Source organism: Chelonoidis abingdonii, chromosome 6, assembly GCF_003597395.2.
Source record: "Chelonoidis abingdonii isolate Lonesome George chromosome 6, CheloAbing_2.0, whole genome shotgun sequence".
Classification (NCBI taxonomy): domain Eukaryota; kingdom Metazoa; phylum Chordata; order Testudines; family Testudinidae; genus Chelonoidis; species Chelonoidis abingdonii.
The window spans coordinates 79282592-79297448 of record NC_133774.1 but is presented as its reverse complement, the minus strand read 5'-3'; the positions used below and the strand labels follow the sequence as shown (position 1 = coordinate 79297448).

Genomic DNA, 14857 nt, shown 5'->3' with positions numbered 1-14857 from the left:
TGATTGTTTACAGGGAAGGGGGAGAGTCTGGTAACAAGTAGTCCTATAACAAGAGATTTCACTATTATTTTTGTATCTTAGAGTTTTAATGAAAAAAATTAACACAGGAACATACTTAAGACTGACAACATAACAGGAATAAAATAGAAGTAGACCTTCCAGTTGATAGCATAGCAAGGGAGATATTAATTTTGAAATAATCTAGGCTTCTACCCCTTATTATATGTATCCAATACCCCTTTCCAAACTTCACCTTGGTTATGATATCCAAATCTCTATCCACCTTCACCATTTTAGCCCATTTCTCATTTTCAGCTTGCATAGGCTCATCAACGCCTAACTCTGCCATAACTTTTTCCAACTCAGCATATTCAGATATCTTGTAATTGGTAAAAAAGCCATTTCACCGCAAATTCCAGCATCTCCATCCCACTCTGTAACCCAAATTTCATATTGGGCCCTCTTATAACCTACAGATTCAATGTGACCCTTAATTCTCATGCAGCAGAATCACAGAACCATAGTTAGATGGGACTACGAGGTTTAACCCCCTGCCAAAATGCAGGAATTGTTTTGTCTAAACCATCCAACACAGATGCCTATCCAGTCTCCTTCTGAAAACCTTCAATGAAGGAGTTACCACAACCTCCCTAGACAGTCTGTTCTATTGTCCTACTATTCTTACAGTTAAGAAATTTTTTCCTGAGATTTAACCTAAATCTACTATTCTGTAGTTTGAATCCACTGTCTCTTGTACTGCTTTTTGTGGCAAGAGAGAATAACTTTTCTCCATCTTTTTATGAGAGCCTTTCAAGTATTCAAAGACTGCTGTCATGTCTACCCATCCCCCCCCCCCCAACCCAGATCTCCTCTTTCCCAAATTCAACATACCAGTTCCTTCAGCCTTTGCTCATATGGGTTGCATTCCATCCCTCTGATCATCGTCATTCACTTCTGGATCCTTTCCAGTCTCTCTACATCCTTTCTATACAATGGTGGCCAAAACTGGACATAGTACTCCAGCTGAGGCCAACCAGCGCTGAGTAGAGCCGTACTATCACTTCCCACGACTTGCATGTTATGCCTTTGTTAAGGCTACCTAAAACTGCAATCCCCTCCCATTTTTTTCTCTGGAATAAGACCAAGAGAATGGAAGTAGACATGATTTGGCCACTGACACTTTTATATTCAGCAGTTCAGCAAACTGTGGCTTCCTGGATCAATGATCCTAGTCATGTCGCTTGACTTTTAAATAAATGTCTATAGTAACTGATTATCACCTGTCATTACAGAAAGTGAAATTATTTCCTATGGGACATTCATCCTCTTCAGGATCCAATCTTCTGTCTATTAAAGAAAAGAGCTTTCTGCTGCACCTTGTAGCCATGATATCCATCATTGTCTACTAAGCTATAAGGTTTCCAGACAATGCTGCCATTCCCCATTGTCACACTGACCATTACTTAGCTATTGGCCCCTATTCCTGTAGCTCCCAGCTATACATCCTTATATACCAGGCTCATGTGGTCGTATCAGCAGGACAATCTCTCATACTGTGAAGTTTTAGGGAGATTCATCCATTCTGGACCACTCTTTAGTGAACCATGGATAAAAGATTGGGTTAATCGCACAAATACATAAGGCAAACAGACATCCACTGCACAATTATTGGTTCACATGTCCCACCAATAAGGCTAGATTTAACTGTGTTTTCTCTTACAGATTTTTTTTTTTAAACAGCAATCAAAATTATTTTTGTGTCTAAGTATCTGGTTGGATCACTGAGGAACCTAATGGATTGGTGCGAATGGATACAGCATCGTGTTGCCAACTACAACAGAGCAAGAACCAGTTAGGCACTTTGTGAACAGTTAGCCAGAAGATGAGGAAATGTGACGGGAAACCTGACAAGTTATTACAGACAGACATGTAGATTATATTACTACTGCTTTTTACTTTCTTATATAGCATCTCCCATCTAAGAATTCCAATGTGTTTTACAGGTTGTATTAAGCCTCAGAACACCTCAGTGTGGTAGAGACTTATTGTTATTCCTCATGGGGGAAAAAACACAGATGTCAGATGCCAGGTCACATATGTCAAATACTCTGAAACTGAACTTTGTACAAAGAAGTAATAAAGTCTATCCTTTGGTAAAAATGCTTCTAAATTGGTAAAAGTTTATGCAAATTCTTAAGGATTCTTATACCACTGCTACTAAAACAGAGCCTGATTTTCAACTCAGCACTCAAAAACGAGGGCCAAATCAAGGTAACTTGGATCCCTAAATACACTACATATCCCAACACTATATTTTGGTTAAACTCTCCTTTCCCTCCTAGGTGTAGCAATAGGGGCTTCTCTTCCTTTGGGAGCATCAGGGATAGCAGTTGGGATTCCCTCTTTCCCATGGAGAATTGGGGTGGGATAGGCCAGTACTTACACTTTGCCTGCTGGGGTATCTGCTTGGATGGGTGGGCAAGGCCTGCTGCATTCTTCTCCTCCTTCCATACACAGAGACCTCCAATGTAATAGTTTTGGTATACTGTTTGGGAGGGGGGTAGAGTGGAGAAAGTAAGTCCTGAAGTTACCATCGCATTGAGATCAATGAGGCAGTTCGCCGCTCCCTCTCAGAGCAATTGGTCCCTGGGGCTGGGATAAACTACCCAAATTTTAACAAACAATGATCGAGCATACAGAAGCAACTTTGTTGTTAGAAGGAATTTGAACCTGGGATCTTAAAACATCAAGTTATAATTTCCTGGCTTTGAAACGTGTTGTTGTGGAGTTCCGTTTTGTTTCCTTTTGTAACTGTAACAGTCTAGTACTTTTTGCTAAAGTCTAAATTTTGTTAAGAATGTTCATTGTCCAAAATTAACTGTCTTAAAATTATTCCAAAAAGGAGGGAGTCTTCCTCCCAATCTAAGGGTCTTGGTAGGGCTGCAGGAGTCAAGACATGAACTTAAAAGCCAAAATAATTAATATTTCTCCCACATCTATCTGTTTTCAGGTGAATGAAACAACACTGAAGAAAGAGAATAAGTAGGAAGCATAGCTGCAAAGTTTTGTGCAGCTCCATGTGTGGCACTTACACAAATTATTTAATAAGCTAGTCTGCATAGTTGTAAATATGTAAATAATTTGTATACAACAACAAATTCTGGCGTTAGTGCTCATGCAACCTTGGAAAATGAAGCCTTCTGTTTATCTCCAGGGCAGTATCAGGGCAAGCTTTAACCACACGCACTGCCCTGTCAGTATGCCTGACCTTGTGTGGGTTGGCAGCGGGGGGTGCAACGGGAGGGGAGTAGAACTTTGCCTAGAGGTAACAAGGGTAGATTAGTCTCCATGGCCTCTCTAATATGTCCACCAGTTAGTGCAAAGTCTGGTGATTTTTGGGGGTGAATCAAAAAGATAATAAAGGGGCCACCAACATCCATTAGATGGGAAAAACTTTTTAATCCCCATTGCGTTGGGCTGGATTCCTACTGGCGAGTGACAGGCAAAATGCAATGATGTTCATTACCTATGTCCTCAGGAAGTCAGTGCCTTAGTATGTGCTAATTTTATACTTTCAAGACTGAGGTTTGTTTTCTAGAAAGATAAGTTTATTATATTAAGTTCTGATTTTTTTGGAGCTTACACAAGATAGGTCTTCCAGTCTCTGTGTATGCAAGCAACATCTCTTCACACTGCTCTCAGATATTATAGGGTTTGTTTGTAGAAGACTCTCTCATGTTGTTGCTGAAAGGACAGATCCCATTAACCAAAACACAATATACTCAAAATATATCATCATTAGGGCTGCAGGTTTGCCACAACATTTTTTTTTTAATCAAAAACCACAGAACAGTCACAGCTTACGAAATTACTATGACAGCTTTGCAATTTTTGATAGGAAGCGCCTTCCCCTCTGCCCCAGCACAACCTGAAGGCCAATCTGGTGAGGAAGGGCTGGGGAGAAAGCCCATCCCACATTCACTCCTGGCAGCAGTCACTCCTGCAGCTCCTGTCCCATAGGGTTGGACTGGGGTCGGGCCCAGTGTTCCACTTTGGGCACTGTGACCTAGTACACAGGGTCACAGATTTGATTCCCTCCACCTTCCTGTCATGACAGAGGGGCAGGTGAGCCAAGCCAGTGGCACTGCTACTCCATACACTAGGTTTCAATGCGTGCATTGGGGCACTACATCCAGATCTATGGGACAGGAGCTGCAGGAACCTTTGCTGTGGGATGAGTGACAAACAGGAAAATCATGCTGTGACTTTTTCCTACCATGACAAACCTGCAGCCATAATAATAATCATCATCATCATGAAGGCAAATCCCAAAGGAAAGACATAGCCTCCTGGCAGATTGAGTATCACTTGGATTGGTATCTAGCTACAACAATAAAACAAATACTAACATAATGTCCAAATTCATCTCTAAATGTTTTGCACTATAAAATCATTTCAACAATTATATAAAGCTATTGTGAGGCTAATCAGCCACAGCTGAATTCACAACACAAAATTCTACCACTTCATCTATAGAAAGTGTGTTATCCTCAATAAGCAGCCTAGAGAGGGGGAGACAACATTTGATCGATCACTGGGTAACCCAACCATTTTTGTCAATTAGCACTAGAGTGATGGGTCCCAGGATTCATTGGTTCTACTCCTGGCTCTCAGAGCAGAGTACGTTCAGGTGGTTAGAGACAGCATAGCAAAGCATAACAACACTCCTATCTGGGTCACCAGCAGGGACTGAACCTGGGATCTATGGATCTAAAAGCATGAACTTCTGCCATGTGATCTGATACTATAACAATCATCATGCAAGTATTGGTGGACTCAAACCTCTGTATACGATCTAGCCACAGAGCGGCAAAAATTCACAGTGTGTTGGTATGAGTTAGATAAGCATATAATTTGGCCCACTTCATCTGAAAGCCAGTGTTGAAAACGGATGAGACTTATTCCCCTCCCCCCACCCCGTCCCCAGCTATGCTTCCAGTGACCTTGTGCAATCTTTCAGTTATCTTAGCTGTAAAATGAGCAATGATGCTTGCCACCCCTAAGGTAGGTGTAGGAGATCTTCATCAATAATAGGTGTGAGGTGCACAAAAATACTAAGAACAGTGAGTAAAACTGTTGAGAGATGAACCCAAGGTAGCTTGGTTTGTAGCTTAAGGTGCTTATCCCTAAACTACACAGTACTACTTGGAGGCATCTATCTCTATTTTACCAGTTGCGTGGGAATGAGAGACAAGGCTACAGCATGTGTCACCAACACACAAAATACATGACATTCAGCAGGACCAAGGAAGATGAGAATATAGATTCTCTGACAAAAGTGAGAAAATCAACGGTAATCTTGTAACAGACAATGGAAGTCTAAATGTCGCAAAATGAGGTGGCATTATTGGGAAATAAATCATTAGAAGTCTGAGAGCTGTAACTAATTGGCATAATAATAATGATGATGATGATGATGCCTGCCTCCATTGGCCACTTGTTAAATTTTCCAACAAGCACTTTTGTGCTCTTCCATCTTGCCCCGTATGCTTGGGAGGAGCTCCCCATAAACATCCTCAAAGCAACTTCATTATTCTCTTTCAAATCCTGTATTAAATGTTTCTTTTCCACAATGCCTACAAACAAATTGACAGTGGTTGGGCCTCTGGTGTGCTGAGATCACACATAAGAACGGCCATACCGGATCAGACCAAAGGTCCATCTAGCCCAGTGTCCTGTCTTCTGACAGTGGCCAACGCCAGGTGTCCCAGAGGGAATGAACAGAACAGATACTCATCAAGTGATCCATCCCATTGCCCATTCCCAGCTTCTGGTAAACAGAAGCTAGGGACACCATTCCTGCCCATTCTGGCTAATTAGCCATTGATGGACCATAGCTTATTGTGTGGTCCAATAATGCCGCACTGTTTCTTTGTACTCCCCCATCTGTCCGGATCCATATGTTGTCACTTTTCTTACACTTAGATTGTAAGCTATTTAGGGCAGGGACCATCTTTTTGTTCTGTGTGTGTACAATACCTAGCACATCAGGGTCTTGATCCCCACTTAGTGCTCATAGGCACTACTGTAATACAGTTAATGAATAAATAACAGTTACAATAAAACAGAGCAGACCGCAGCTGTCTGCATTGCTGGTAGGGTTGTGCATAAGACAGGCTCCCCAGCCTGCCATGCTCCATCTCCTCTTACTCGGCAGTTCTCAGCAAGCCACTGACCTGAGCAGCCAGCCCGCATATGGATGTCAAATGGCACCAGGGTGCTGTGCCCTGCCTCACTCCAAGGGGCCGGCCCTATGCGTCTATGAAAAGAGGCAGCATATGGAAAGGACAGCTACGAGCTGCCTGGCCAGGGGCCTCCCAGTGGATGCCAGCCATGCGTTCGCTCTTTACGCTACCCTCGGCGATGCCAGCCGCTGGCTGCACGTCCTCCAGGGTCCCAGCGAGGCTGCCCAGGCCGGGCGGGGAGGCAGAGAATCGCCACCGGTGGGGATGGGGCCCGGGCCCGGGCCCGGGCCCCGGCCCCTTAGGGAGAGCCACGGGGTGACGGTGCTGGGCACCAGCCGCACGCAGCCCGCCCCACTACGCTGCCTAGCCCGCGGCCCCGGGCCCCCGCTCGGCCCCGCGCCAGCCCCTCACCGTGTACCCTCGCTCCAGCTCGCTCTCCTCGTAGCGGAAGGACGGGATGTAAAGCTCCATGGCGCGCGCGGGCCGGGCCAGCGGGGGAGCCGGGCACCGCAGCGCTCCAGGGCAGCAGCAGCTCCCCGGGACCGAGCCGGCTGCGAGCGACTCACGTGACGCGCCGGGAGCCCACATGACGCTAGTACGCGAAGGGGCGGGCAAGACCCCCCAGCGCAGCAGCCGGCCCAGGGCGGGGGCGACGCGGGGCCTCAGGCGGGCGAGCCAGGCAGCCCTGTGCAGCTCGCGACCTGCCCAGCCAGGGAGCTGGAGCCGGCCGCTGGGATCACCCAGCCCGTGGCTGCGGCAGGCGGCCCCTCGGCATGCTCGGTCCCTGTCCAAAACACTCCGCTCAGGGTACCTGCAGGGCGGCCACAGCCGGCGGCGATGTCTACCCTCGTGCCAGGCCATCAGCTGCCCCGGCTTCTCCTCTATGTGCGCAAATAGGTGCGCTCGGCCTTTAGCGTCCCCCGCCGCCACCAAGGTCAGCATGGGCTGCTGATTAAGAGCTTGTGGCTCACTCAGTTCCCCTCTTCTTGTTATCAGGATAAATGTGATGATGCTTTTTTCCTTACATAGCTCAACGTTGGTTTTTTGTTTTTTTTGTTTAAACTTAGTTGCATTCTTGTTCCTTCTCCATCCCCTCAAAGCTCTTAGAGAGCCTCTCCTTTGTAAGCCAGCCACAGAAACAGAGTTGTTACCGCCTAACACTAAAATGTGCAAAAGTGGGTTTTGGCTACTGCTGCCCTTAAAGTCAGTTTTGCACCAGAACTGGTCATCTGTTTCTGCTGACCAGCTGTGCCGATTTTATAGGGACAATTCCAATATTTGGGCCTTTTTCTTATATATCCTTCTATTATCCTGCACCCCCATCCCAATTTTTCATATTTGTTATCTGGTCACCCTACTACTGGTTCCTCTCAAATACAGTGCTGGTTGGCATAACTGCTGTAGCAACTGGTTGTGATGTCCTGTAGACAGGGCCGCCCAGAGGATTCAGGGGGCCTGGGGCAAAGCAATTTCAGGGGCCCCTTCCATAAAAAAACTGCAATACTATATTCTCGTGGGGGTCCCTGTGGGGCCCAGGGAAAATTGCCCCACTTGCTCCCCTCCACAGGCAGACCTGGGAAAAATAAACCTTCCACATCTCAGCACAAACCCAGTTTTGAGAGAACTTCTTTACAAGGTATCACTGGTTCTCAGCATCACCTAGCACTAAAAGGCACTAAAGCTCATTGAAAGGGTTGGACAAATATTTTCCATCAAAACTTTTTTTGGATCGAAAACTAGGCATTTTTAAAAAGCAGAAAAAAATCATGGACAATGTCTGCTTTCCATCAAAATTTGTTTTTGTTTTTTTTTTAATTGAAAAGCTGAAATTCATCTGCCAAAACCTGAACATGGTTTGAGGTTTCAGAACTGTGTGGCCAAATTTTTGCTGCTTGCTGTGTTTGATTGTTTAAAGAAACAATAAAAAAATTCTGTTTAAAAAAATTCCAAAACTTTTGAACCGTTGCGGACCCCTCTCCCCTTATAAATTTGAAACCTTTATTGTATTATTTAAACACTATTACTAAATGCTGGAGGCCAAAGCGGGGTTTGAGGTGGAGGCTGAAGCTCGCAACCCCCAGTTATAACTCATACCCCTGAGGGTCTCACCATCGTTTTGAGAACCCTGGGTTAATTTATTCGAGCACCGTGTGTCCATTCACATGCATGTTGCTATTTGAGCATTTCAGTTTTCACAAATAGGCTCATTCCAGATTCTGGAACAAGCTTTAAATGCTCAGTTCGTGGAGTCTGTGCTCAGCTATGCTAAGGACAAACCACAGTTCACCGTCTCCGTTTTTGAGGGACCCATGGAGCCAGCTCTCTAGAAACAACCTCCATGCATTTTTCTAAGTCCATTAATGGCTATTAGCAGGATGGGTAAGGAATGGTGTCCTAGCCTCTGTTTGTCAGAGGGTGGAGATGGATGGCGGAAGAGATCACTTGATCATTACCTTTAGTTCACTCCTTCTGGGCACTTGGCATTGGCCATTGTCAGTTAGACAGCTTCTGGGCTGGATGACCTTTGGTTGACCCAATTATTAGCTGTTCTTATTGTTTCTAACTAACCGAAGCCAACGTTTGGATATGAGTCAGGAAAGCCAGCAGTCTTATTTTGTATCAGAACCTGGGAAAAATCCGACTGGATGGGCTCAGGCATTTGGTCACAAGCTCTGAGGTTAGTTCGTTGCTATGTGAAAGGGGTCACCAGGACAAAAGTTTGTGAACCACTGAATTAACCCCTCTGAAGCCTCAGGGAATGCAGGGGGGGGGGGTCTCCATTGGTAGGGTTGGGAAGGATATTGCTCTTTCATGTGATCCTTCCTCCAGTGGCTAATTTTAAATGAAGCTACCCTCCCCTGACATGAATCTCCTATGGCACTGAAATTAAATATTGACTATAATTTGGCATTGAGAAGTGAAAGGGATGGTAGCCCTAATGGAAAACCTAACAGCTTGGCTCTTCTGCAAGCCTCAAACTGCTGAATGAGCTTTAGGGCAGGGAAGGCTGTGCCTCCCAACAGCCTGGCCCTGCCCCCTATCCGACCCCCACCCACTTCCTGCCCCCCCGACTGCCCTCCTCAGAATCCCTGACCCATCCTGCTCCTTGTCCCTCACTGTCCCCTAGAAACCCCACCACACCCACCACCCCCGGACCCCACCCCTGCTCCCTGTCCCCTGACTGCCCTGACCTCTATCCACCCCCACCCCACTGAGTCCTGACAAACCCCCCGAATGCCCACAATTCCAACCCCCCCATCCCTACCGACGCTCCCAACCTCTGCCCCCTCTCTGACTGGCCCCAAGACTCCCTGCCCCCCGCTCACTCAGAGCTCAGCGCGCCCCCGAACAGCTGCAGCACGCCTCCTGCCGGCCTCCTGAGCTCCTTCCACTCAGCCCGGAGCTCGCAGTCCTGCCCCCTGACCACGCGGCTCTGAGCGGGGCGGAGCTCAGGAGGCGCGCCGGATGGACGCTGCAACACCGTGCGGGAGCGCTGCTTGTTGCGCTGAGGCTCCAGGAGAGGGGCAGAGGTGGGAGCGTCGGTCGTTCTCTTGGGGGCCCCTGCGGAGCCCGGGGCCTGGGGCAAATTGCCCCACTTGCCCTCCCCTCTGGGTGGCCCTGCCTGTAGAGGAATAAACAGATGACTTTCTAAACAAACGATAGTGTTTTTATGTGCCTGCTTTAGTAATAGCAAAGAAACCCCAACAAAAACAGCCTGTAGCATAGTATCAAAGGTATCTCCACGTAGGTGTTTTCTATGATACCTCAAATTAGTAGACATTAAATTTCTCTTTAACGTCTCATTCTCACCTATACACTTGCATGTTGAGCAAGTCCTGGCATAACTTGCAAGAGGAACAGTAAAGCGAAATACAGAAAGTCACAAGTAGGACAGACTAAGAAAAGCAAGTTTAAGAATTTCCTCAGAGGCATCAGTAGCTCTTTGATAAATAGAAGGTCACAGATAGCAGCTATTATCCCAAAACAATATTGCTGTTTCCTGTAGAATCGTTCACTGGTCATACTACCTCCTGGCACCATTTTCAGTTTACTGTTGGCTCTAGATCAAGGTCACCTGATTCACATGGCTACCCATGCATGAAAGGTGACAAGCAAATCAGTAAACAGTTGGGGTTTTAACACTCTATTCAAGAATCAAGCCAAGATAACAATTACAACCTTTGACTTTTAAATTGTTTACAATTCACATTCTGCTTTGAGGGGAAAAGGTCCTCTTTGGCTGGAAAGGCTCTTGATAATTTTTTGTTAATTATTTTTAACCATACAAGAGGCAGCTTATTTTGGTTTATAAAGTATATTGGTTTCTAGGCCCAGGTACAAGAACTATAAAAATCACATACTGTACACTGAACTAACAACAAAAAGGACTCTCTCCTCCACCTCTATCTTCCATAGGGGAAAAAAATCTCATCCATTATTCAAACTACGTCTGCAGAAAATAGATATGCCTTGCAACATGCAATAAAGAATCATTTTTTAAACTCTGTTCTAATCAGGAGGGAAGAAGGGAGCAAAGTCTCTTCAGGACACCCTTTTCACCAGTCCAACAAACCTAGAGAGCATCTGCCTGAACATTCCAGATGTTAGCTGCAGGAGTAGAGCACAGAGTCAGGAAAAAATTCTGGCCAGCAGCTTTCTTGTTGACTTCAGTGAATGTCAGGAGCTATAGTCGCTAAAATACACAAAACCCAAACAATTTAGTGCATTTCATTTGTAGACTGAGACCAAGTGTGTCCACTTTAAACAGATCCATTACATCATGATTGTTTTGTACAGATGAGGAAAAAGTGGATTGTATTCTGAAACATTCTGAATAATCAATTCTCCTGTCTGATGAAAATTCCATTAAAATGTCAGTTTTGCTCTACTAAACAAAATACAAAGGAAGGAGCAGATGTTTATTCATTTGAGAGATTAATTTCATACAAACAAAATTTAGCCCAAAAGCAAATATTTGAATTGAGGACAACGTAAATTTTGGAGGCAAGATCTAAGTGAAATATTAGATGCATTTGATGTATCTCCATGCTGCTTTGTAGCTAACAGTTTATATAGCACTTTTCTCTCCCTTATGCAAACCTTCCTAGCCCCAAACATCAGCCATACATCTTTGGGCAATAGAAGACAACCACCACCCCACAAGCTCACAGGAATCATAGATGCAGATGACAGTCTATATTACCTTTCCTCTTTACAATTACGACAACTTAACAGACTTGAGCTTGTGCGCACACACTTTTGTTTCCAAATTTCTCATTAGAAGAGTGGTCGGGTCATTTTCCTCACTGTTCTCACTTATCTTTGGAGTTTTCCTGTAATAGTTGCATTTATATAGCATGTTAACCCTATGTGCTTGCAGGGCTCTGGTTTCTATATAATGAAATAAAAACAAATTGAAATACAATATTGTTGCAAAAAAACAAACAAACAAACAAACAAAAAAACCAAAACCCACCCCTATTAACTTTCAAACAAATCAAAGTAAATGATCCAACTATTCATACCACATCTATCACCATATCTCAGCACCAAGATGATCATATGTCAAGATCCCTTAGTAAGACGATCTAGTGAGCCAGCTCTATTTATCCCCTCTATCTTTTTCCCTTGTTGTGGAAAAGTGTGTTTTACACTTTGCTCTGAAAGGAAAGATCTGTGGCCAAGAGAGTCAAAGACAAAACCAGGATAAAAATATTTAAATATTACACATTAAACATCTACACAATATAACAATACACAGTAAGCACTCACCTGAAATCCGGGCTGCCAAATTTATTGGCCATTCCCCTCTGCACAATGGTAGTACCTGAACTATGTACTGGACTGTAGACTAGAAGCTGTAGTAATGGCTATAGAGCAGGGGTGAGCAACCTTTCAGAAGTGGTGTGCCAAGTCTTCATTGATTCACTCTAATTTAAGGTTTTGCGTACTAGTTAATACGTTTTAACTTTTTTAGAAGGTCTCTTTCTATAAGTCTATAATAAATAACTAAACTATTGTTGTTTATAAAGTAAATAAGGTTTTTAAAATATTTAAAAACCTTCATTTAAAATTAAATTAAAATGCAGAGCCCCCCGGACTGGTGGCCAGGACCCGAGCAGTGTGAGTGCCACTGAAAATGAGCTCGCATGCCGCCTTTGGCACGTATGCCATAGGTTGCCTCCCCTGATATAGAGCAACTCTGGTGCCACTTCATGATGGTAGAGGTGCAGGCTGACAGAAATCCATTCCCATCCTGTAAGGGCTACCTGCTACTGAGGTATTTGGGAGGATTTATATTCTAGCTAATTTAATCCAATTTTTTCCAGCCTCAGATATTAAACACACAGCAATGGAAAAGGTAAGTTATGTAACAAATCTAAACAGTCCCCAAGTTTAGCAGTATGAGATACGTTAATGAGAATAATTTTTGTGGTATCCAGGATTCTTCAGAAATGTTAAGCCCTGAAAGTCCTATAACTGACTTCTAAGTTTTATTCTGATCTTAAGTGATGTACAACATAAATGATTCAATTGATGTCAGAGTTATTACACCAGGGTGAAACTAGTACAAGAGTTTTGTTGCATGGCATTATTTGTGGTTTGTCAGTCATTTACTGATAATTTAGAAGAGCTACCCTTCTTCCTCCTAAAAGCAACAGAAAGGCTACTTTATTTTACTCCCAAGGGCAATACAGTTCACTAATGAGAAAAGTGGTTTTGAGACATTAATCCAGTTGCAAATTCAATGGTATATCATCAGCCAAGAGGAAGAAGGAAAATTATATGGTGAGCAGAATTTGATCAAGAGGCATTAATATATTTTGGAATATTAAGTATTCAGTTTTCACAGTATATCATCATTAGCATGCAAAGCTTTAACATTCTAATTTAACATAAAAATCAGGGTTTCTCCACATGGCTCACAGACCTGAAATTGTCTTGATTTACTACTAGCAACACATTTAGGGAACAGGAAGCCAAAAGGACATAATTTATATGACCTGCACTGCTAAAACTTAAAGAATACAAATCATGGACAGCCTGAAGTGAATGGAGATACACTCTGGGATTCTTATTTCTCCATTCACATTGAATAAAGATACTATGAAGATCCCTCAGGAACCAAAAAGCATAGTAACATCTTAAATAATTCGAGCATTGTATTAATCTTTGTGGCATTGGCCTTCACATCTGAAATTATCTCTGTTTACTTTAGAAATAACCATGTGTAACAGATGTGGAGAAAGCGCTATGCTAATGTTGGATATAATGTTTCTTTCCTCTTTCCTGTACCTCAGCTTCTCTCTCTGCTATGGCACAGTTCAGAAATTTAGTCTTTTCAGGACTCTGATATGTATCTATATCTACTATACAGATCTAGTATAGTATATAGTATCTACAATACTATACTGATAGAAGAGAGCAACACAATCTCTAAAGGAAAATATTACTAAATACATAACAATTTACTTATAACCCTTGAAACATTTGTGAATATTGTCAATAACTTGTTTACAGACAACACTTTTGCGGTTGAGGATGTTCTCCCAAGTTTTAGAACTTGTTACTATCATAAGTTCAAATGCAAAAACGTAATTATGGATGCACACATACATATAGCTTCCCTAGGGATCTTCTCTGGGATGGTTTACCCTTCTCAATCTCTGTGGAATGGTGTCCAAGTCCATGTCAGGGCATTCTAACTTCTCAAAGTTAGGAAACAAATTACAGTGTCACAGCCTCCTACAAAACTTCCCTTGAATCTTTGCAACAACAGTCTGCAATGTGCACAGCCCAGAACAAATTCTAGTCCTTGTCCTCTTCTCCACTGGGAGCCTGCAGTTTAATCCAACAAAACTGAAAGTCCCTGGAACACAATCATTACAGTAGACCCTTCCGATCCTTGAGCTCCTGTATTGCTGAATCCAACAATTTAGCAGGTGCGAACTCTTATTATAAACTCCTTTCCTACCTCTTAAGTTCTCATTGTTTCCATTTTCTGGATTTGCACTGTCAAGCAACTTGCCTACAATGGAAGTCACCTAAGTAGTTTCAAACAACCAATGAGCACACCTTGTGCCCGCCACACCCAATTTCTGGGTGATTCTAGCCTGTCCAGGTGAGTCACCCTACCTGGTTGTGGTCAGTCTGTAGAAAAAAAGTACCCCAAAACAAAAAAAGAGCAAACTGTGTATCCTCCACTGTTCTTTCCCTTATTTACACCACTAAATGTTGCAATGCAAACACATGGGTTAGATGTACAATAGCTTAATTTTGGACATGCCTATATTAAAATATATAAGTCCCACTAGTGATTTTTAAAGCAAAATAGTTAAAAGGGTGAAGGATTGATGGGCCAATTAGGGACACCAACATTTTTGAACCAGAAACAAGGTAACAGCTTTCCAATGCTCATCTGTTGAGAATGAACAGGCCCTTTTAAGAATGAGTTTCTACTTTTAATTAAAAATGGCATTGGGTAATTCAATAGTCAATGTTTTGCATTGGCTTCTGGATCAAAGCTGCTGATTTTAGCATGAAGATTTATTTCCCCCCGCTGTAGATGCTAGCCCTACAAACTAGGCCTAGACTCTGAAAGTCAAGTATGA

At 43.5% G+C, this 14857-nt stretch overlaps 1 protein-coding gene across 1 annotated transcript in view; it reads right to left on the bottom strand.

Moving 5' to 3' along the window:
* SNX24 (sorting nexin 24) overlaps window positions 1-6740 on the bottom strand; it is a 135933-nt gene extending 129193 nt beyond the window's left edge. The window contains exon 1 of the mRNA XM_032790771.2: window positions 6657-6740. Within this exon, the coding sequence (XP_032646662.1) occupies window positions 6657-6716 (60 nt within the window). The 5' untranslated portion in view covers window positions 6717-6740. The remainder of the gene's footprint in view (window positions 1-6656) is intronic.
* Between the last annotated feature and the right edge of the window lie 8117 nt (window positions 6741-14857).